This window comes from Malaclemys terrapin, chromosome 7 (assembly GCF_027887155.1).
Source record: "Malaclemys terrapin pileata isolate rMalTer1 chromosome 7, rMalTer1.hap1, whole genome shotgun sequence".
NCBI lineage: Eukaryota > Metazoa > Chordata > Testudines > Emydidae > Malaclemys > Malaclemys terrapin.
Window position 1 is genome coordinate 18,495,237 of NC_071511.1, and position 20,559 is coordinate 18,515,795.

The following is a 20,559-nucleotide window of genomic DNA, read 5'->3' on the forward strand; positions in this document are numbered from 1 at the left end:
ACACACACACACGGGAGCTCACCAGTGACTGTGTGCGCATGGCGCGGGTTGCAGCCCGATGCTCTTCCCCCCGCCCGCAGGGCCACCAGCACGTGACACCGCCCCGCGACAGCCCAGTTCCCGCCACTTGCTCTCCCGCGCCGACCCAGCCTGACCGGCCCCGAGCGGAGGGGCGGGGCCAGCCGGTCGTAGACCCGCCCCTCCCGACCCGCGCCCTTTTTCGCAGCCTGTCCCTAGGTGATAATAGCGTCAGGGCGGGCGCGCGCCGGGGCTCCAGCGGGCGGTAGGGGCGGGGCTGGGCTGGGCTGGGCTCACAGCGATGGCGAGGGGGCGGGTGGAGAGGAGGGGGGCGCCCCTGCTGGACCCTTCCCTGGCTCCCTCCATCCACGGCCCGCACCTGGCCCCCCGCCGGGCGCATATCCCGAGCGGCCCGCCCCCGGCCCGGCCAGCGGAGCTCCCTCAGCCGCTGAGGACTCTGCAGGGGGCTGCCCGGGGCGCGCTGCGGTGTTTGTGGGGGTGGTCGCTCGCTCACTTAGGCTCGGTCCTGGCTGCCCGTGCTGCGGGCTCGCCCCCCGTCCCCCTCCGCTCGGCTGCCCCCGTGGAGCCGGGCTAACGGCTGCTCTCTCTGCCGCCCAGGTGCCGAGCCCCGATGGAGCCCGCCAGGCGCCGCAAGGCGAAGAGCGCCTGGGACAGCTGGTCAGACGGCTCCCCCGCCAAGCACCGCAGATGCTCCAAGGACGGGCCGCCGTGTCCGTCCTCCCGCCCCGGCTCCGCCACCGCGCACCCGGCAGAGGCCGGGAGCGCTGGGAAGCCAGCGGCGGGCAGGCGGGCGCGGCCCTGGCTGTCCCCACAGCCCGTTTGCCAAGGGCTTTCTGCCGGCGAGACCTCCAGGGCCGCGCTCTCTGCACGAGGCTCCTCCCCAGAGTCAGCAGACGCAGCAGAGGGGAGCAGCAGCAGCCTGGAAGAGGGGGGTAGGGGCTCTTCCCTTCCCAGGAGAACCCTGCTCAGGAAACATCCTGGCTGGGAAATTTCCAAGGCAGACATGGTCTCCATGCCCCGGAAATCCTTGAACCGGGAGGTATGTGATAAACAGAAACGGCTGCAAACTAGAGGCAAAAGTTGACCGAAAAAAGGAGGCGCTTGACAAAGCTTTGAATGTTTTGGTGCGCTGTGAAGGAAGTATGTGTTTGCCCCCTTTGTGCAGCTCATTACCCGAGGGGGCCTTTTTCTATTGCAAACATTTTAAAAAAATGTACAGGGACAGATTCCAGGTTGAGAGGCAGATGAGTTTTTTGAGCCGCATTTCAGAAGGCGTTGAAGAAGGTAACAGTAGAGTGGCAGTGTTTTCACTTGGCCTGCCAACCACTTTTTAAAAACACCACTCCTGTTTTGCCGGGGGCTGGCGTCACACCCCAAGCGTCTTCACTTGTCTTATAATATATAGTGCTTACTATCGTGGTAAAAGTGTGTGTTGTTTTAATGTAGTGCTCAGAGTGGTAACCGTGTTAGTCTGTATCAGCAAAAACGAAAGCTTATGCCCAAATAAATTTGTTAGTCTCTAAGGTGCCACAAGTACGCCTCGTTGTTTTTGCTCTGAAGCAAAGGTCAGTGAAGAGTGAAAGTTAAAGGTTCATCCTGTTGCACAGGCAAGTTTTGGACAACTGGCTTAATTTTTCTGGCCTCTCGTACAAAGCCCTAGTAAAAGTGTGTGTGTGTGTGTATGTTTTAAGGTAACCTGCAAAGGGAGAAAATAGGTTTGTGCTATCTGTGTTTCTTCTTGATGTATAAAAAAGGTCTAAAAAGTTGGTTTGTTTTGACAGGATAGGGGTAAGGGAGAAAGATTTTTAGCCTGTTTTACCTTGGAAATATCAGGAGCATAGTAATTGCCATACAAAATCAGACAAGTGGATAATTTTATTTGGTAGCCTGTCTCCAACTTCGGCCAGTACTAGATGCTCAAAGAAAGGTGCAAAAAACCCTTAATACTGTAGTAACTTGTCCATTAATGAAGTTTCTAGTTTAATCCTTGTTAGTGGTTATTTGTGCCTTGAAGCATGAGGATTTTCTATCCATGTGTTTTTTTCTTTAATGTAGCTACATGTTTTGATTGCCCATATTGATGTCTAATCCTTGATCCTACTAAATTCTTGGCCTCAGTGATATCTTGTGGCAGTGAGTTACATTGTTTAAAAGCGCATGTACACAAGGCATAAAGTTTTGGGTTTTTTAGGTAAACTCACTTCCACTGTCCTTGTTCCCTTGTATTGTAAAACGGATTAATCAGAGTGCCCGATTTATTTTCTCGTTACCTTTCATTATTAATTCATTTTGTACAACTGTCACATGTTTCCTGTTAGTTTAATTTAGAACTGTGTAAACTTTTCAATATCTCCCCTGGAAGTTCTTTCAAATCTTGTCTTCCTGTCTCTTACAGGAAAGGTGGAAGCTCCAGAAAAGTACGTTAAGAGCTTTCTTGACCTTTAGCTGAAGGGTTAGGATGTCAAATCTTTAACAGCTCTCTTTTCCAGCTGTTTCTTAAGCCTTTGTATTCAATATAGGAGTTAACAAAGCCAAACAAAATCCTAGAGTTTTAAATGGCCTGAATAAAAATCATTTTGGTTCTCTATCGGGTTTCACTTACTTTATATCTTTAATATTATAACCCAATTAATTATTTAGTTCTCTAGAGAATTTCAGGAAAAATGAGAGAGAGACAATCTGAATTTCTAAAGCAGTAAAACTCCTTTGGTGAAAAATCCTTTAGACCTTCATTTGACCTCAAGAAGCAAAATCCTATCATTTATTTTCATTAATATGCTTTGATCCATGTTTACAGAGACTGGCTTCTGGAGCTTAACATACTGGGTTTGTTTTTATATTAGCAAAGTTTAGGCCAAAGAGAGTTGGTCTAGCTGTGCAAATCAAAATATAATTTAGGTTGCAGCATGCCTGATTCTCTTAATATTATTTGAAAAGTGTATTCTTTTAATAGGCAAAGACTCCTATGGCTTGTTTTGAGTGGGGAGAGCATAGTTCCTGCTTGGAATGGGACCAAGCTGTTCCAAACAGTATCCTAATATGGCCTCTCTTGTGCTGACTAGTCTAAAGACACCTCCTGTGACACTACTGTTAGGAGACAGTTATTTTACTACAAGGGATAAGAGTGTAGTCCTCTGGAACAATGCAGAGACTATAGCAGCCCCCAGTGGGGAGAAATGATCCCCTACTACAGGGTTTCCACATTTTCTTGAATTATAGCTGGATTGGCAGCTTGCCAGAAGCCCAAGGGTGGCATTTACTTTGCAGAAAACGAAGCAGATTCTGGCCACTCTTTTCATAAGAGGTGTGGCCATACTCCAGCACGTGCGGAGACTTTAAGGCTTTGTGGGTGGTGCTGTAAAATTTTTTAGGCTGCCCATCTCTGTCCTCTGTGCTTTAGAGGGATTCTTATCCTTTTATCCTCCCCACCCCCAACAAAGTATACATGCTTTCTGATTAGTAAAATGTTTAGTACTTATGAGCACCTACATAATGCTGTTTCCTTTTTTATATAGCTTTATAAATCCAAGGGTGGTGCAGGCTGTAACCTCACACCAAAGACTGAAGGTAAAGGTGTCTCAGAAGAACAGACTGTGGATCATAGGAAGAAGAGAATGAAGGATCAGGGATCCACAGTAATATACCTTAAAGCTCTCCAGGATGCATTTGGGAAAACATTGGGGAAAAAGGTCAGAAAGGAGGCATGTACATCAAATGGAGATCAAGATCAAAGCCCCTGTCCTAGTAAAGAGTCTTGCAAATCAGATGGCAACTCAAGAAGTATCTGTGCAGTTTCAAGGCGTGAAGAAGATCAGCGACCTCAGCTAGATTCAGACAGACAGAAAACTTCAGTAGATGAAAACAATGCTTGTGCTAGTTCAGTTAGCACTGGACAGAGTAACCCCGAAGAACAATATGTGAATTACCAAAGGCCAGATATTGCAGGACCCTCTCCAAAGCTTGTATTTGTGGACGAACACAATTCGAGTTCAGAAGAAGATTATGAGGTAAGTGTGTGTGAGGCCATGAAGTAGTGTTCCTTGACTAGGACATATCAAAACATACCATATATACTCGATCATAAGCTGGTTCGTTTATAAGCCAACCCCCCCACCCCCTCCAAGATGGATAAGTAAAATTGGAAAATTTTTATGACCCGTTCATAAGCCGACCCTATAATGCAGGGGTCAGCAAACTTTGGCTCCTGGGCCATCAGGATAAGCCGCTGGCGGGCCGAGATGGTTTGTTTACCTTGCGTCCGCAGGCATGGAGGTAAACCTAAGTAAACAAAGTGTCCCAGCCTGCCAGCTGCTTACCCTGACAGGTCAGGACAGCAACTGGTGGGGAAATGTTTTGGGGAGGAGAAGCTGGGGGTCAGGGGAGTAACCGCTGTGACCACCCCCCACATGACCCCACCCCTAGCCTGGGACCCCCACACTCTCCCCATCCCATCCCTTCCCACTTTATCTGGAGAGGGCCAGGGAAGGATGTCTTTGGCCTGGCTGGAGCTGCTTCGGAGGCTGGAGGGAGAGCAGCGTGTCCAGAAGCGGAGAGACCCTTCTGGCTGTGCTGTCTTTGTTGGGGGGAGGGGCTGTGTCCCACCTCTCCCTCTTTATACCCGTTCATAAGCCAACCCCTCGTGTGTCACTTTTTTACAAAAAAAATCGGCTTATGAACGAGTATATACGGTATTTGGAATTTTACTAGTTAAAACTTTAAATGAACAAACCAAAGTTCTTTGTATTTTTGACCAAATTGGATACACTCAAAACACAAAGCAAGGGCCCAATATTGGGGGAAAAATCTCATAGATTTCTCTACTAGATCTTGATGTCATTTGAGTAAAATTCAATGGCAGCTCTCCATTTTCCCCTACATATAAAGAATATGCATTTAGGAACACTAAATACTAGCTGCTAATTTTGAAGGATCTATTTTTTAATGTGTAGAATATATCACTGTCAATTGTACAAACAAAGTCTTAATGTGAAGCATTTTAATATCACTATTTTTTTTAAGGAAAATGGGATTCAGTATAGCTAAACACTGAAATATAGTAACTCTGAACATAAAATGGTGGTAGCAATGTGTCTCTTGTTTCACACTTGGATAATAATCCCAAGATGACTGTAGAAAGCAACACATCCCTGTCTATGCAGTGTTAGTTTTATAGCATTATATCTTACATAACTTATATGATATTACCTTTGAAGATGCAAGTCCTGTTGTAGCCACAGATGAATATTGTTGCCCTTTATCTTTGTGTTCAGTCCCTTAGAATAAGAAGAGCTAATTAACTTAAATAGAGAAGTAATATATTAGCTGCAACATTCTTAATAATCATAATTTATTAACTTAATTTGTGGATTCTTCAGAGGCTATGGTTGAAAATCTTCCCTACATTTTTTAGGCACTGCTGTACCCCTTCCTTTCAAAAAATATTTAAGGATACAATCAAAATGTGTTCCTATGCATGATTAATATAAATCAGATTTAGGATCCTTTGTTTTGTTCTGTAGGGTGCATAAGGGATACAACTACTTATACGTGCCAGTTGGGTGCTATATGAGACGGATCTCTGTAGAAATCAGAGAAGAATGGGATTTATTAAATTCTTTTTCTGATTGGGAATCAGTCTTGCCTAGTGGATAGAACGCTGGACTGGGTCTCAGAAGACTTGATTTCTATTCCCAGCTGGCTTGTGCCAGATTTAGGTGATTTCTAGCAAATTGCTTTACCTCTCTGAGCCTCCATTTCCTCATCTATAAAATTGGGATAATGATACTTGTCTCCTTTGTAAAACATTTTGAGATCTACAGTTGAAAAGCACTATATAAGAGCTAACTATTGTTATTTTTGTATATTTTGACTACAGTAAATTAGAATGAAATATTTTCTTGTAGTCACTTCTGAAATCTTAACATACAGCTTTCTGTGATGGGGAGAGACTTTGGGAATCCACTTTTCTGCTAGAACCTGGGTTATTAACCTTTTAAGGAACTTTGAGGCTCACTTTCTGTCCCAGGTATTTGAAGGGGTAGTAGGCTGAGGGTCCGAGGGTTTTTATTAGTGAGATTTCTGTGGAGGTGGGTTAGATTTAGATATGCTAGTGGCAATCTGTACATTCATTATTGGAGTGGGATGAGAAATCTACTGCTCAATTTTACATTGAAAAGTAAAATAGGCAGACTGTGGGCCAAATCCAGACCACCAGAGGCTTTTGACCAGACCACAAAACTCTGAGGGTTAGTGCAAGGAAGGGGGTCTATGGACTGGCTGCATGCTGGTGGGCTTGGGGAAGCTGTTGTATGGGGCTGACTCATAACTGGCGGGGGGGAGGCACCCCTCCCTAAATAGAGCCCTGCCAGTGCACCAAGACTCTGGGCTCCCACTACCAGCCCCAGGCACCTGCCAGGGCTCCATTTAGGGAGGGCAGGGGAACACCTGCATACCTGAGTTACTTGTCAGCCCGGGCGCCAGCTCCCCCAAGCCTGCCAGCACGTGGCCAGTCACTCTGCCCACGCTAGACCTCCTCTCCCTCGCACTAACTGCCCAAGGAGCCCCCAGAATTTCATGATCTGGTCAAAAACCTCTGGCGGTCTGTATTTGGCATGCGGTCTACCTATTGACTACCCCTGCAATAAGCCCTGTGTATATTACACAACATTGTTTTTGTTCGTTGAACAGGGGCACTTGCAGTGGGAAAAATGTTTCTCTGGAGTCCAGACCTTCACTATACCTTGATCAGGAAATTTGGACCTTGACAAAAAAATAATTGACTACCCCGATCTAGAGACTAGGATAGGCACTTGTTGTATACATCTAAATAAATACATTTTTCTTTGTGATTACCATACAATTCTGTATTCCAATCGGATTCTCCTTCCAGTCTTTCCTTCTTTATAAAAGAAACTGAATCATAGACGTTAGAGATGGAGGTGATCTGTTAGGTCATCCTGGATTGCCTGAGAAAAGAATGACAATTTCATGTAGGTCAAATTTCGGGTATAAAGTTCTGTAGGGAAAAATCCTACAAAAGCCTGTTTATCCTGTCCAGATGACCTAATCTTTTACAGCTCTGATGTCTGTGAGCTATAGTTAGTACAGATCTCTGCCCTTATACTTACCTAGCCCCTCTCTTAGCAGCTTTCCTTGCCTTACCACATATTCTGAGCTTGACATCTGAAGGATTCCTTTTAGGCCTGCTCTATAGTTAAAAAGTTTTACCAGGATAACTGTCAGTTGGTGGTGTGACTGTTATTTTTTTTATATAATTGACATTATGCTGGTAAAGCCTCCAGTGTGTAGACAGTTATATTAATAAAGTTTATTTCATTTTGCCAAACAAAAATAAGCGATACCAGTATAATTGGGTCCATGCTAAGGGGGTTTTGCCACTTAACTATGTGAGCGTAGTTAAAACAGCAAAGCTTTTAAGTGTAGACAAGGCCTTAGTCTCATGTCAGTAATTAATTTGTTCAGACAGCAACCCTGTATATTAGTTCAGTCTGAGGTTTGCATGTGCTTACTGGAACAGCTCTGGTTTTGGTAAATAATAAACAGGATACAAAGTGGAACATCTAACTCTGACACACCTACAATTTACTATTCACAAAGTTAAGATTGTTTCGGTTGTATATGTTGTTTTCCATTTGACTTGCAGTTCCAAGAGCGAGATATGCTGGAAAAGGATCCCTCCGTGGGAAGTGATTGGTCTGATGTGGACGATGTAGAATCTTTAGCTAGGTTCTCCCAGGAGGATTCAGTTCCACATCACAATAGGTCAGTTATTTTGGAGAATTCACCAGTTATAACTGATTACGTAATGTACCCTGCTCATCTCTACAATCGCCCATGGGGTGACTTTGCGAAGTGCTGGACAAGTAGTCCAAAACCACCTAATCGTTCATTTTCAAACCCCAGTGAGGATACTACTTATTTAGGTGGCTCAAGTAGCAGTCATCTTTGTGATATTTCTGTAGAATTTGCAGCATGCACTCCTTCCAATACATCGAAAGATCTAGAGTCTGCAATTGAAGGTGGACATTGGAGATCACATTCCTTTGAGTCTTCCCTGGTCTCTGAGGAGAAAAGCAGAATGTCTAGCAAGGAAGCAGAATCATATGCTCCCATTATCTCTAGAGCACGGATGTCTGATTCTTTTACTTCTGAATATGTAAACCAGGAAGCAACTATTGAACTCCCTAAACATTTACAGGAGGGTTTCATTGATACCCATTGCCACCTGGACATGCTATATTCCAAGATGTCTTTCAGGGGTACGTTTGCAAAGTTTAGAAAAGTTTACAATAGCTCCTTTCCTAAAGAATTTCAAGGCTGTATAGCTGACTTCTGTGATCCTCGGACCCTAAAGGACTTCTTGTGGGAGGATTTGTTAAAAGAAGAAATGGTTTGGGGAGCATTTGGCTGTCATCCACATTTTGCACGTTACTACACAGACCTCCATGAAAGAAATCTCTTACAGGCACTGAGGCACCCGAAAGCTATTGCGTTTGGAGAGATAGGTCTAGACTACTCTTATAAATGCTCTACTGATATCTCCAAGCAACACCAGGTAAGGAGCTAAGCTTCTAATTGTATGGTACTAATTGGAACTTTTCTTTTAGGTCTACCTATGGATTCTAAACTTTTCCTTTTCTCTGTATACAACATACTTTAGCTTTCTACCACTTTTATATTCGTTTTGGGATAGGAGAGAACCCTGAGGGTGATGTGTGAATTAGACCATTTCAGATGAAGACTTATAAATCATTCATCGAATACTCTTACTGTGTCTTCCCTCCTAACAGTTTTCCAAATTTGAATTGGAGACATTGGATAAGTAAATGAGATTGTTGGCCAGTTACAAAGCATATTAAATGTGTATTCTAGTTATTTTTTCTTGCAGCCTCTGAAATGAATATTTAGAATGCAGGAGTTCTGATATGGCAGTGATGAGCATAATACAAATACCTGGATAGTTGGCCAAAAGCACCATACAGTATTGTAGGGGAGCATCATGGACAACACTGAAAGGAAGGAGAACTCCACTCTACTTCCAGCTTTGTCACATACTTCCTTTTTAACTTAGGAAAAATCTGCACCTTCAGTTTTCCCATTTGTTAAATAAAAATATCTATTCACATTTTGGAAAGTGCTTCAAAATACGACTTTATAAACGTATGGGTGTGTGATAGTTTGATCCAAGTAACTAAAACTGAAATGAATACATTTATTGGTGTAGAAAGCTAATGCACCGATCACCATAGTGCCTGGGTGTCATCTATAACAATTCATCTGAAAACGTGAATGGATTTACAGGAAATTGGCATAAATTAGGGGATAGATTTTTCCACCCCCCCACTCACTATCACCCCATTGTAGTCCCTTTGTTTCTAGAACAGTCCTAGTGGAAATTAAGGCAGTGCTCATTTCTTATTTTACCTTTTATTCAGGTATTTGAAAAGCAGCTGCAACTAGCTGTGTCCTTAAGGAAACCCTTGGTAATACACTGCAGAGAGGCTGATGATGATCTGCTGGGGATCATGAAAAAGTTTGTGCCTAAAGACTACAAGATACACAGGTAGCTGTATTTGCTAAATTAAATTCTGTCATTCATTGCTGGAGATCATATAATTAAATCAGAAATTATACCTACATTAGTAAAATAACAAACCAGGAAATATATGAAACTGTTCAGACCAGGTGATACTTTAATTGAAAAAGAAATAGGGAGGTAGCTGGATCGTCAATGCTTAAAATTATGGAAGCTTTACTGCAGAAGTAATGTTTTGTGGCTTCTTAAAAGAATTCTTAGGATGCCTTAGGGATGGACAGGAAATGATACAGCAGAAGTTGTTCTGATATAGGGGGAGAGGGATAGCTCAGTGGTTTGAGCATTGGCCTGCTAAACCCGGGGTTGTGAGTTCAATCCTTGAGGGGTCCACTTAGGGATCTGGGGCAAATCAAATCAGTACTTGGTCCTGGTAATGAAGGCAGGGGGCTGGACTCGATGACCTTCAAGGTCCCTTCCAGTTCTAGGAGATAGGATATCTCCATTTTTATATATATGTATATATGTATATAAACTGTCTTGTTCTGAAGCTGTGAATTTGACTTATTTGGAAAGGGACATCTAGTGTCTGGAATGAGCATTGTCAATTTGAAAATAGAGGTAAAAGTACTGTTGGCTATTGCACCTATCCCTGATTCTATCTGCCAACTTGTGACTCTTACAATCACACTTTCCTAGCCGTTTTTTTAATTTTAAAATCTGTTTCCTCCCCTTACTACTCTGTAAGAGATTTACCCAAAAAGAGGAAACTGACTATAAAGGGGAAACCATTGAACTGGTTAAACACAAGTTTGTGTTTAACACACAGTGTAGATAAATCCAGGGGGAAGGAAACCATTTTCTCTAATCTCTTTTGGTTCTAGTAATTTTAGGTGTTACTCTTGTTACAGTTAAATAAAAGGCCTTCAGAAACAAGTAATTTATTTAAATAGATGGTATCCATTTGAAACAGATCAGACTTCTCTTCTGTTAAAACTTTTCAGACTTCTCTTCTGTTAAAACTTTTCAGACTTCTCTTCTGTTAAAACTTTTCAGACTTCTCTTCTGTTAAAACTTTTCTGTTTTGTTTTTTTTTATAAGAGGTCAAACCTCTCAAAATCATGAATGAAACCAGAATTGTAATGCTGGGAATATCTAAATTGCATTTTAATGTGATTCGAAGTCCCCAGATGATGCATGATCTGTAGGAATGCATTGCACACTACACAGAACTAAATGAATGATCTACACAGATATTTTTATTCTAAATTGTTGGGAAGAATTCTATCCTTGTGGCAGCAACCATGTTAAGTATCATTAGCTCCTGGTTGTTGCTTTGACTGCTGTGCTGCCTGCCCCAATCCTTGCAGTCTTTTCCCTGTCTTTTTTACAATAATCCCACCCTTCCTGACCCCTTCAGTTTTGAGTCAATCTCCATTAAATACTGAAACTTTAGACAGGATTGGGTTAATCTGAGAACTGGATTCCTTGAATTCTTATCCCCTTAGTCTGTCTCCTATTAGAAATTTGCAAAACTGTTACCTTGGAGAATGACCAAAGTTTTCTGTTTATCTTTAGGCATTGCTTTACTGGTAGTTATGATGTCATAGAGCCATTGCTAGAGCATTTTCCAAACCTTTCTGTGGGATTCACTGCACTGCTGACTTACTCATCTGCCTTTGAAGCCAGAGAGACGATAAGAAAAATTCCTTTGAACAGAATAATTGTCGAAACGGATGCTCCCTATTTCCTCCCTAAGGAGGTAAGTATGTTTCTAAAAATGCTCAAAACGTTCTTTTCTGCCCGTGCTGTTAATGTTGCTCTATCAGAAGTGTGATAGGATATCTGCAAGAAGGAATGGATTAGAACAGGGTTGGCAACCTTCGGCATGCGGCCTATCAGGGTAATCCGTTGGCAGGCCGCGAGACATTTTGTTTACATTGACCTTCCGCAGGCACGGCCCCCCGCAGCTCCAAGTGGCCGCGGTTTGTCGTTCCCGGCCAATGGGAGCTGCAGGAAATGGCAAGAGCTGCAGGGACATGCTGGCCGCTGCTTCCTGAAGCTCCCATTGGCTGGGAATGGCAAACTGCGGCCATTGGGAGTGCGGGGGACGGTGCCTGCGGACGGTCAACGTCAACAAAATGTCTCGCGGCCTGCCAGCGGATTACCCTGATAGGCTGTGTGCCGAAGGTTGCCGACCTCTGGATTAGAATATTGCATTTGTAGGCCTGTGTTTTGCTTCAAATATTCAGAAAGCACGTGGATCTGGAAGCGAGTTCTAATATGGTATGTCTGGTGAAGTGTTCCCTTTACAAAGTAGCAGTGGTCTAAGCCTCAGATTTGAAATTATAAATTGTTTAGAACCACAGGTTCAGCTCTTAGCATGGCCAACTCATCCCTTTGTTTATCTGCGGTCAACATACTTAATTCTCTACATATAGGACTTTAAAAACTGAGGTCCTTTCTGCTTTGCGTGAATGGAGAGATGTTTACTCCAATGTCTCTTGCCAATAGTTTCCCTCCTCTGTTATGTAGTTTGTTTGCTTGCTGCTGCCCTTATAAAGAGCTCTGGGATGGAGGAAACACTGGGAACATCAAATAGTATTATTGTTGAAAGACACTTTCTGAAAAATATCAGTGACCATATTTAGAGGCTTTAAGTGTTAACTCCTGACTAGTTCTGTATACTACAGAATAGGAGGAAATGACCTGCACCATTCTTAACTCTTCCCTTTCATTAATGTTTGTGCAGGTTCCCAAAAGCATTTGCCAGTATTCTCACCCAGGATTAGCCCTGCACACAGTGAGAGAGATTGCCCGTCTGAAGGATCTGCCACTCTCCCGTACCTTGGCTGTTCTAAGGCAGAACACCAATCACATGTACAATCTATAGGATGGTGCTAGCAAATGTGGAGAAGAGCGAGGTCAGGAAAGCTACTGTGAAATGGTGAAAAACCCTTCAAGTGACATCTATATTATGTCTTCTGTGGCCCCGAAATGTTATGCTGCAATCCAACTTGGAGATGATGGTTAGTGTTAAGTACTCATGACTTGCCACCCCCACTCCTCCCAAAAGAGTTACACGTTCCCTTTTAATTCTCTACTGGCCCATTGTGTCCCTGTGGCATGCCACAAGAAAGGGTGTTGAGGTCTTTGTTGGGTAAATGGTTTTTCTTGTGGAGACAAAGAGAATCTGCTGTGGAAAATATTATGGGATTTTATTCAGCTTTATTTGTATTAGCCTGTTCGAGAGTGAACAGCTTATAATTATTGAGCAGATATGGATTACTTGGGTGTAGTTAGAGCCCAAAAAGGGGATAATGATCTTGGCTTCTTAAAGCACCTAATTGCTGAGGCTATACAGAGAAGAGTATGCATCAGAGCAGAGAATTTGATGCATAACTATGCACAGAGTTCCTCATGTCACAGAATGAAAACATACCCCAAATTGTTGTGTTGTTTGTATACCCGTGCCTTTCTTTGGATAAAGTATACAGCATGTAGGTGCCAAATAAGCTTTTAAATTTTTTCAGCAAAATGTTAAAATTACCAGTGTGTTGAATGGCCTCAAAAAGACATCAGTTTTTTTGGCTACAGTGAGGTTTTAAGAGAACTGAAGTGGAGTATGAACATAGAAGCCCACTGATCCCACTTTTGATGGATCCTGTAGTATGCAATTGAATGTGGAAATCTATTCTGAATGTTCTTATATGGGGTTGTGGCCCAGCTATGTTATCATGAAGAAAAATGCCTGTGTAACAGAAATGCAAAGCACTTTGGTGAATATACGTCTCAAAATAAGCGTTTTGTAAAAGTAAGTCTAATTTTAAACTACTTCAGGGCAGTTTTAATGTCTTTCAGAGGGCAATTTGACAAATGACAATGACTTAATTTTTCTGTAATATAGGTTACTTTTAGTGTACCTTGAAACTACAGTTGAAACTTTTTTAAAGCTTATTTGTAAATAAAGATCTCTGAGAAAGAGATACTGTTAAATTGTTGTTTGGTTTATACAGAACTATGCTAATAGTTTGTAGATTTATTTTAGTTATCTGTAAAACCTAGATTATTAGATTGGGACTCTTCCATTTATCAATCGGGCAACCCCTCCAAACTAATAAATGACACTGTGAAAGTGTTCAGTTACACCTTTCCACTTTGTACGTTGTCCACATCTGTATGCTAGTATCAAGCAGGTGTTGTGGCCTCATGTTCTGCACAAAGATTTTTAAATGCATAATTTTCTAAAAGTATTACTCCAAATATTAATGTAAGTGCACATAGCCTGTCTTAAATCAACAGACTGAAAGATTTGAATGTGAAGCTGTCCAGTATTTCCACCACATAAGTGTATATCTCAGTAGGTTTGGCTATACCACCGCCCCCCGTCATGGATCACTGCCACATGTGAATTTACTAATCTTTTTGACAAAGCAATAGTTTAAAAGCTTTCATGTTCTAAAGGGTATAATTTGCTGCTCCCCTTCCTCTTTAGGACCACTAAGGAGACAATATTGTCTTTATTGAAATTAACTGCAAAATTCTCATTTACTTCAGTGGGAGCTGGATAGGGCCCTTGTAATTATGTCAACTTATGCCTTATGTAATTAACTCAGCTATTAAAAGATGACTTCATATACACATCTCTTTATCATATACATAGGTGTATAAAGGAGACTGAAATTTGCATCTAGTGCCACATGTATATAGAATCAGTTAACAAATGACTGCGGTTTCAACACTAGCTTTATTTTCTGCTGAAAGAAGCATATGGTAAATTAACAGTTTTTCACTCACTTGTTTAGAACAGGTAGCTTCAGTCACATAGTTTTGAAAGGTAAGAAAACAATTTAGATTTCAGTGTTTGACCTTGCTTGCTGTTATCTGTCTACCATACATATACTACTTGCAACCTCCTCAAAAGATCTGTTGCACAACAAAATGTCATTTTTTAAAAACTGCGAACTGTTCAGCTTCATGCATTTGTCTTTTAATACATGCTATTATCATCTGTTGCACAATGTAAAGCAAGATTTAAAGCAATCCAAGCCAATGAGTGGAACTTTGTTGTACTCTAATCAGTTTGTAACATCTTCATGTTTCAACTCATGCCAATTTCGGGTTTCTGAAAGGGAAGAGGGTAGAGATTTTAATTTTTCCTTTTTTTTGTTTTACTTTTTAATTATTTAAGAGGTATTAACAGGTTTACAAATCCTTGCCATGTAACTTTCAGAAACAAAACAATCGATGTTTTGACAGACATACAAGAATACAGTGATCAGATCTCTCTAACAGGATATTACCATATTACAGAGTGAGATTCATAACATCTGTGTTGTAGTTTCTAGAGATTTTATTGGGTGAAATCTCTGATTACTCATTTAACAGACCAGACGTCTAAAAATATTCATATTCCAAAAAAAATTAGGCGTGCTGGATTTTTGCACGTGAATGTACTCCGAGTATTGAATAAAAGGTAACCAAAAAGTATCTTTGTCCTCTGTCTGTTTTGCTGGGTATGTAATTCATGTGTTAATTTTTCCATTCGTTTTTAATATTTACATTAGAGTAGGTCCCAGAGGCTCAACCAAGATCAAATTCCTGTTGTAGTCCCTGTCAAAAAAGGTTTATTTTATGTGTTACTAAGAGGCATGTGAAAAGTGGGGGAGAGGAAGACGTATACACAGTTCTATGCATCCTTGCTGCTATTAGATAATTATAGTGGCTGACTTCTTTTAAGAGACCTGGAAGAAGTGAGGCTTGAGAAGGGATTTTGAGGAGGACAGAATAAGTGGCCGTGCTGATCCATCCATTCAAGCTTAAGGAGCCATGCAGAAAAAAGCACAAAAACATCTGTAGTGGGAATGGACAATCAGACTATCAAAACTGGCATTGCTGGCAGAGTGGAGAGGGTGAAGGGCCAACACAATAAAAGAGCAGAGAGAAGCACCAGGGCCTTGAAGGGGAGGATAAGACATTTGGTCTTGATACGGTGGAATGGAGAAACAGCAAAATAGTATCTATGGCAACTAAAATGAGTTTTGTTTGCTTTTCACTGCTAATGCATAGTTTTGGTCAGGGTGGATTTGATTTAAATCATTAGTCAGGAAGACTAGATTTAATCATGGTTTTCTACATAAAAGTGCATTCTTGTTGGGTGTTATAACCTTAATACATATTATTCACAAGTCAGAGATAGATATAGGTTTCATTTTTAGAAGGTACACACTATACATTTTTAAACAGTGATTTATTTTGAAAACTTTTCCGATTAGTTTTATAGCTATATCAGAAAATGAATGGTTGTCTGCTTATTTCTTTTACCAAAGGTACTTGAAGCAGTTATTTATGAATTCACTGGGAGGTGAACTATCTCCAGTTCAACAGGTAAATCATTAGTATTTGGAGGATTTTCTTGCCATGCTGTATTAGGAGGAGAACATCACTAGACAGACATTTAAATTGTTTTATTTAACTAAAACAACAACGTTAAGTATTCTGGATTTTTTTCTTCAACAGCAAACCTATAATATTTTAACAAAATACGCATATGTCCCTCGCTTCTCAGATTTATCTCCAAACTACTTCCTTGTCCAGATCAATTCCACCCCCAACTATCTTCTATTCGCTGAACTTTTTGAAACTTTGCACTTTTAGAGAGAGGTAAGGGATTGACTCTGTGTACACAAATTTGCAGAGGGACAAAAGAGTTGAGGTCTGTTATTTCTCACCTCTATATATTATGTATTTAAAAACATTTTTGCTGTTAACAAGCATGTTATCTCTGGAGACACAAATCCACAGTTTGAGAACTGCAAAACTAAGCATCTCTGATGGTATCTTCTAGACTGAGCACAGAGTCCCATTGGAAATATTAACCTAAATAATCTATACAGAAGCCTGTGGAACCCCATCAGATTGGGTCCCTAATCCATGAACTATTGGAACTCATTTACAAAACTTTTCTTAAACATTACATGAGTATATTGTCTCATACTATAGAATTAGAATTTATAATCCCTATTCCATGATGAGATATCTTTGAGCTACAATGTATCTTAATTAAAACTATCTTTAGATAGGTTTTTCCTCAAAAAGCATTATATATATATATAAAAAAAAATTTAAATAAAATCTGATTTTTATCCACCCTGGTTTTGGTCTCTTTCACTGCCAGAGAGATGAAGGTGTTGGCTTTTGGGAGGCATAAAAAATGCTGAGATTTTCAAAAGTAATCCATGATGTTAGGTGCTTCTATTTTTGGATTCTCAAATAAAACACTGAGGGATCCTATTTGCCTAACCTGAAAATCGGGTCCCTTTACATAGTGTCCTGTTGGACAGCCAAAGTGGCTCTTGAAATCTTGGCCTAATGTTTTATATATTAAGTTAGATAATACCCTTTACTTCCAAGAACTTTTGCTGGAACACTCTTCTCCACCCGCCTGTCCCGCACAGAGGAGTTGGGATGTGGGAGGGAGAAGTACCTTTAGTGTCCTCAGCAAGAATGTCCTCTAGGATCTTCTCCAGCACTTGTCCATACTCCTGGTACTGGTCTTCTGTTATCTTGACACCAATTTCAAAGGGAACATTAAGCTAATGAAAACACCAAACCAGAAGAGCTCAGTTTAACAGTTTCCTTAAAGAGAGTTTAATTCTTTTCTGCTATTGGGTAAACAGGCTTTGTGGACTGATTACATTGATGGGATCAGTGTTTAGCGGAGCTCTCTGAAAATGAGGAAAACTTGTTCCTGCTAAGAACCCACCTGACTTGTGATTGAAATAACTATATACACAAGGAACCGCAATTACCCAGTGTATAGCTATTGTAAACAAAACAGTACAGCAAAATATGAGATTAATGAAGAAAGTCTACAAAGTAAAATTTCATTGCACATGTATCTTGAAATGGAAGTAAATCTTCAGTAGGAGGTTGCAGTTTGACCAGTTGCAATAAATTTTAAACTGCTTTAGATTTTTTTTAAAGATTAGCTATGGTTACCATTTTCAAGTGCTTTTTCTAACTGCTTCTCAAATTGGATATCAGTATAGCTTTGATTTGTACCACCTTTGTGTATCACAGTCTATTACATTTTGTATTATGTGGTCATATACAAAACAAACCCTCTTAAAAACTCATATTACATTGACTGTAAAATACAAACCTTAATCTCTATTTCATTGTTGTCTCCTTCTGCCTGCCTTGCATCTGCATCCAAAAATCCTTCTGCAGCCCGGCGGTTTAACTTTGTATGCTTTTTTGGATCCTTTCGTTGCTGGAAAGTAACCAAAACAAAGTGTAAATACTCTATCCATAGACAAACAATTAGGCCTTGTCTACAATAGGAAAGTTAGAGCCCATAATTCACCATATGGGCAGCTTCATTAGGTGGGAGCTGTAGTGTAGACAGGGTTTTTTGTCTACGCTGTTTTCTTACCTTGCTGTAAGCAGACAACAGTGGTAAAGTCATCAAAGTCCTGTCTGTTACAACATCCCCCTTTGTTGTCACCACTGCAGAATTGTGGGTCCTAATTTTCCTACTGTGGATGCAGCCCTATTGGTTTACGTTACTCATCTGGGAATTGGGATAAATCTCTTCTTTGGCAGAACTTGTACCTTCTTAAGTTGAGGCAGTCTGTTAGGTTTTTCTGAGTATTATAAAAAATTATTTTGTCTCAAGAAGTAGTTTTGGAAGAAGAGGGAACAAAAGTAAAATATACCTAATTTTACCTGTGTGTTTTGATATTCAGGGCTTAAAAAACTAGATCCAGCCATAGTAGTCTCTGTCCAGAGAATGCAGATAAGGAGAATTCCCAGCATAGTGCTTCTGAGAAACATGAGTGTCTTGGGCATAGACTATATCAAACCTGAAAACTTAATAAAGATAGGAAAACATAATATGCTTTTTAGTAACACTTCTTTTATTTCCTTGAGTCCAGATTCAACCCCCAATTTTTCATGAACTGATTTCAGATAAATTTGTAATGTTTACTAAAGGTAGATGTATATGAGGTAGTTGGTCGCCTTACAGAGATCCAGCTTTTATAGGTGAGTTTATTACTTTAATAAGAAATAAAATTGTATGAAACTTACCTTATTTCCCTCCACAAGTAGAAAAATGTAAAACTGTAGGAGCGGGGACAGGAGAGAGGAAGTGTGTAGGAAAACAAAAAAGGCAGTCACAAAGGTTACCTACCTGAGATTTCTTGTTTATCATATGGCTGCTGCTGTAAAGCATTTATATAGTGCCTGGAGTATTTGTTTTGTGCTAAAACACCTTTTCAAATGCAATCCAACATGTATTTGGAATTCCTTGGAAACTTGCTCTGCTCATGTCATTGTGACAAAATCAACAAGTGAAAATAATGCATAGATCTGTTGCTGCATTAGATTTTCTGCGGGGTATGGTAGTGACTCTTTAAAGAAGATAAGAGCATAATTTAGAGACTTTTCCATTTACTTAAAGATTAAATAGTTGCTTTTTATTCTCCTAAGAATACTTTTACGTGTAGTTGGACTGGTATAGTTCAATGGAGTGTATCTAAGATATAGAGCAGCTATGCTTGTGACCTATAATAGAAAATGAAATTGGGAGGTGTATGTTTTGTTTTGTTTTAATTTCCCCCTAGAGTTCTTTGCCTATGTTCTACCTTATCAGATGTTGCCTTGCTTTGTTTTGCTGGAGGGCTCAAACTTGGAGGGGCTTTCAGCCCTCAGTACCTGGGGTGGAATGTGTTTCTCTTTCACTTTTGCAAAACTGGGAGGGGGATTTGGAGAGGAGAGACAATAGTAATCCAAGGCTGGGAAAAACCTCTCACTTGAAGAGAAATTGAGAAGACTGGGATTGTTTCTCCTGGAGAAAGGAGATGAATGGGACATGATAAAAGCATATGGTTTAGAGACTACAGAGCTGGAGCTGGAGTTCTATCTCCTAACACAAGAACTAGAGGACATTCAATTAAATTTAAAGGTGGAATATTCAAAACCAATAAAAGGAAATACTTTTTCAAATAATGTGTAATTAATCTGGAACTCTCTAACACAGGAAGTCATTAGGGTCAAGAATTTAATTAGATTCAATAAAGGGATTGGATATTTATATGGATAAAGAATAGGCAGAGTTGTCATAATTAGTGACAAAAAAAAATTGAAAGTGATATTAAACCTCATGCTTCAGCCCTTAAGCCAATCTCTAACCTCTAGCGATCAAGGTGACTCCTGTGTAGGGAGTAGATTATTTCCCAGATGCCTTCTGGAGGGTTCTGGTACCTGTCAGAGATAGGATACGGGACTAGGTGGACTGCTATTCTGATCCATGGTGGGTTTTCAGAAAGCCTTTGCCAAGGTCCCTTAGCAAAGGCTCTTAAGGAAACCAAGTAGTCATGGGATAGGAGAGGATGTCTTCTCATAGCTCAGTAACTGGTTAGAAACAGGAAATAAAGGGTAGGAATAAATAGTCAGTTTTCACAAGGGAAACAGTAAGGTCCCCCAAGCATCTTTGCTGGGACCAATGCCGTTCTACATATTCATTAATGAGCTCGAAAAGGGAATGAACAGTGAAGTGACAAAATTGCAGATAATACAAAATTATTTAAGATAGTTAAGTCCAAAGCTGCTGACAAAGAGTTACATGGTAATATCACAAAACTGGGTGACTAGGCAACTACATGAATTATGAAATTCAACATTGATAAATGCAAAGTAATGCACAGTGTATAAAGTAGGGATTATTTTTCTCCAATGACAGGTTCTAATTTAGTTAGTACTCAAAAAAGAAATTTTGGAGTCTCATTGGCTCATTCTCTGAAAACTTCAACAAAATGCACAGCCATGGACAAAAACACTAACAATGTTAGGAACTATGAGGAAAGGGATAGAAAATAAGGCAGAAAATATCATCATGCCACTGTATAAATCCATGGTGTCTCCATACCTTCAATACTATGTCCAGTCCTAGTCACCCCCTT

At 40.6% G+C, this 20,559-nt stretch overlaps 2 protein-coding genes across 4 annotated transcripts; one reads left to right on the plus strand and one right to left on the minus strand.

Moving 5' to 3' along the window:
- Window positions 1-142: 142 nt before the first annotated feature.
- Window positions 143-15,082, plus strand: TATDN2 (TatD DNase domain containing 2). Of its 2 annotated transcripts, XM_054033699.1 has the most exons (7): window positions 143-237; window positions 637-1,078; window positions 3,555-4,046; window positions 7,703-8,614; window positions 9,495-9,622; window positions 11,171-11,354; window positions 12,345-15,082. In XM_054033699.1, the coding sequence occupies exons 2-7, from the start codon at window positions 650-652 to the stop codon at window positions 12,483-12,485; spliced, it is 2,286 nt and encodes a 761-aa protein (XP_053889674.1). In that variant the 5' UTR covers window positions 143-237; window positions 637-649; the 3' UTR covers window positions 12,486-15,082. The 2 variants fall into 2 exon arrangements, with proteins under 2 accessions (XP_053889674.1, XP_053889675.1); XM_054033700.1 differs by lacking the exons at window positions 143-237; window positions 637-1,078 and adding an exon at window positions 1,114-1,179.
- GHRL (ghrelin and obestatin prepropeptide) lies at window positions 14,321-18,813 on the minus strand. Of its 2 annotated transcripts, none has more exons than XM_054033703.1 (5): window positions 18,686-18,813; window positions 18,323-18,466; window positions 17,757-17,867; window positions 17,079-17,157; window positions 14,321-14,717 (listed from the first exon to the last, which is right to left on the minus strand). In XM_054033703.1, the coding sequence occupies exons 2-5, from the start codon at window positions 18,443-18,445 to the stop codon at window positions 14,671-14,673; spliced, it is 360 nt and encodes a 119-aa protein (XP_053889678.1). In that variant the 5' UTR covers window positions 18,446-18,466; window positions 18,686-18,813; the 3' UTR covers window positions 14,321-14,670. The 2 variants fall into 2 exon arrangements, with proteins under 2 accessions (XP_053889678.1, XP_053889677.1); XM_054033702.1 differs by having other exon boundaries at window positions 17,079-17,187; window positions 18,686-18,809.
- Between the last annotated feature and the right edge of the window lie 1,746 nt (window positions 18,814-20,559).

What these genes read in the sequence shown, in the direction of transcription:
- TATDN2 (XM_054033699.1), top strand. Translation starts at nt 650, where the DNA reads ATGGAGCCCGCCAGGCGCCGCAAGGCGAAGAGCGCCTGGGACAGCTGG. An exon ending in AAAGACTACAAGATACACAG is followed by an intron (nt 9,623 to 11,170) that starts GTAGCTGTATTT and finishes GTTTATCTTTAG; the next exon opens with GCATTGCTTTACTGGTAGTT. An exon ending in CCTATTTCCTCCCTAAGGAG is followed by an intron (nt 11,355 to 12,344) that starts GTAAGTATGTTT and finishes ATGTTTGTGCAG; the next exon opens with GTTCCCAAAAGCATTTGCCA.
- GHRL (XM_054033702.1), bottom strand. Translation starts at nt 18,445, where the DNA reads ATGCCCAAGACACTCATGTTTCTCAGAAGCACTATGCTGGGAATTCTC. An exon ending in CTGAATATCAAAACACACAG is followed by an intron (nt 17,868 to 18,322) that starts GTAAAATTAGGT and finishes GTTACTTTCCAG; the next exon opens with CAACGAAAGGATCCAAAAAA. An exon ending in ACAATGAAATAGAGATTAAG is followed by an intron (nt 17,188 to 17,756) that starts GTTTGTATTTTA and finishes TGTTTTCATTAG; the next exon opens with CTTAATGTTCCCTTTGAAAT.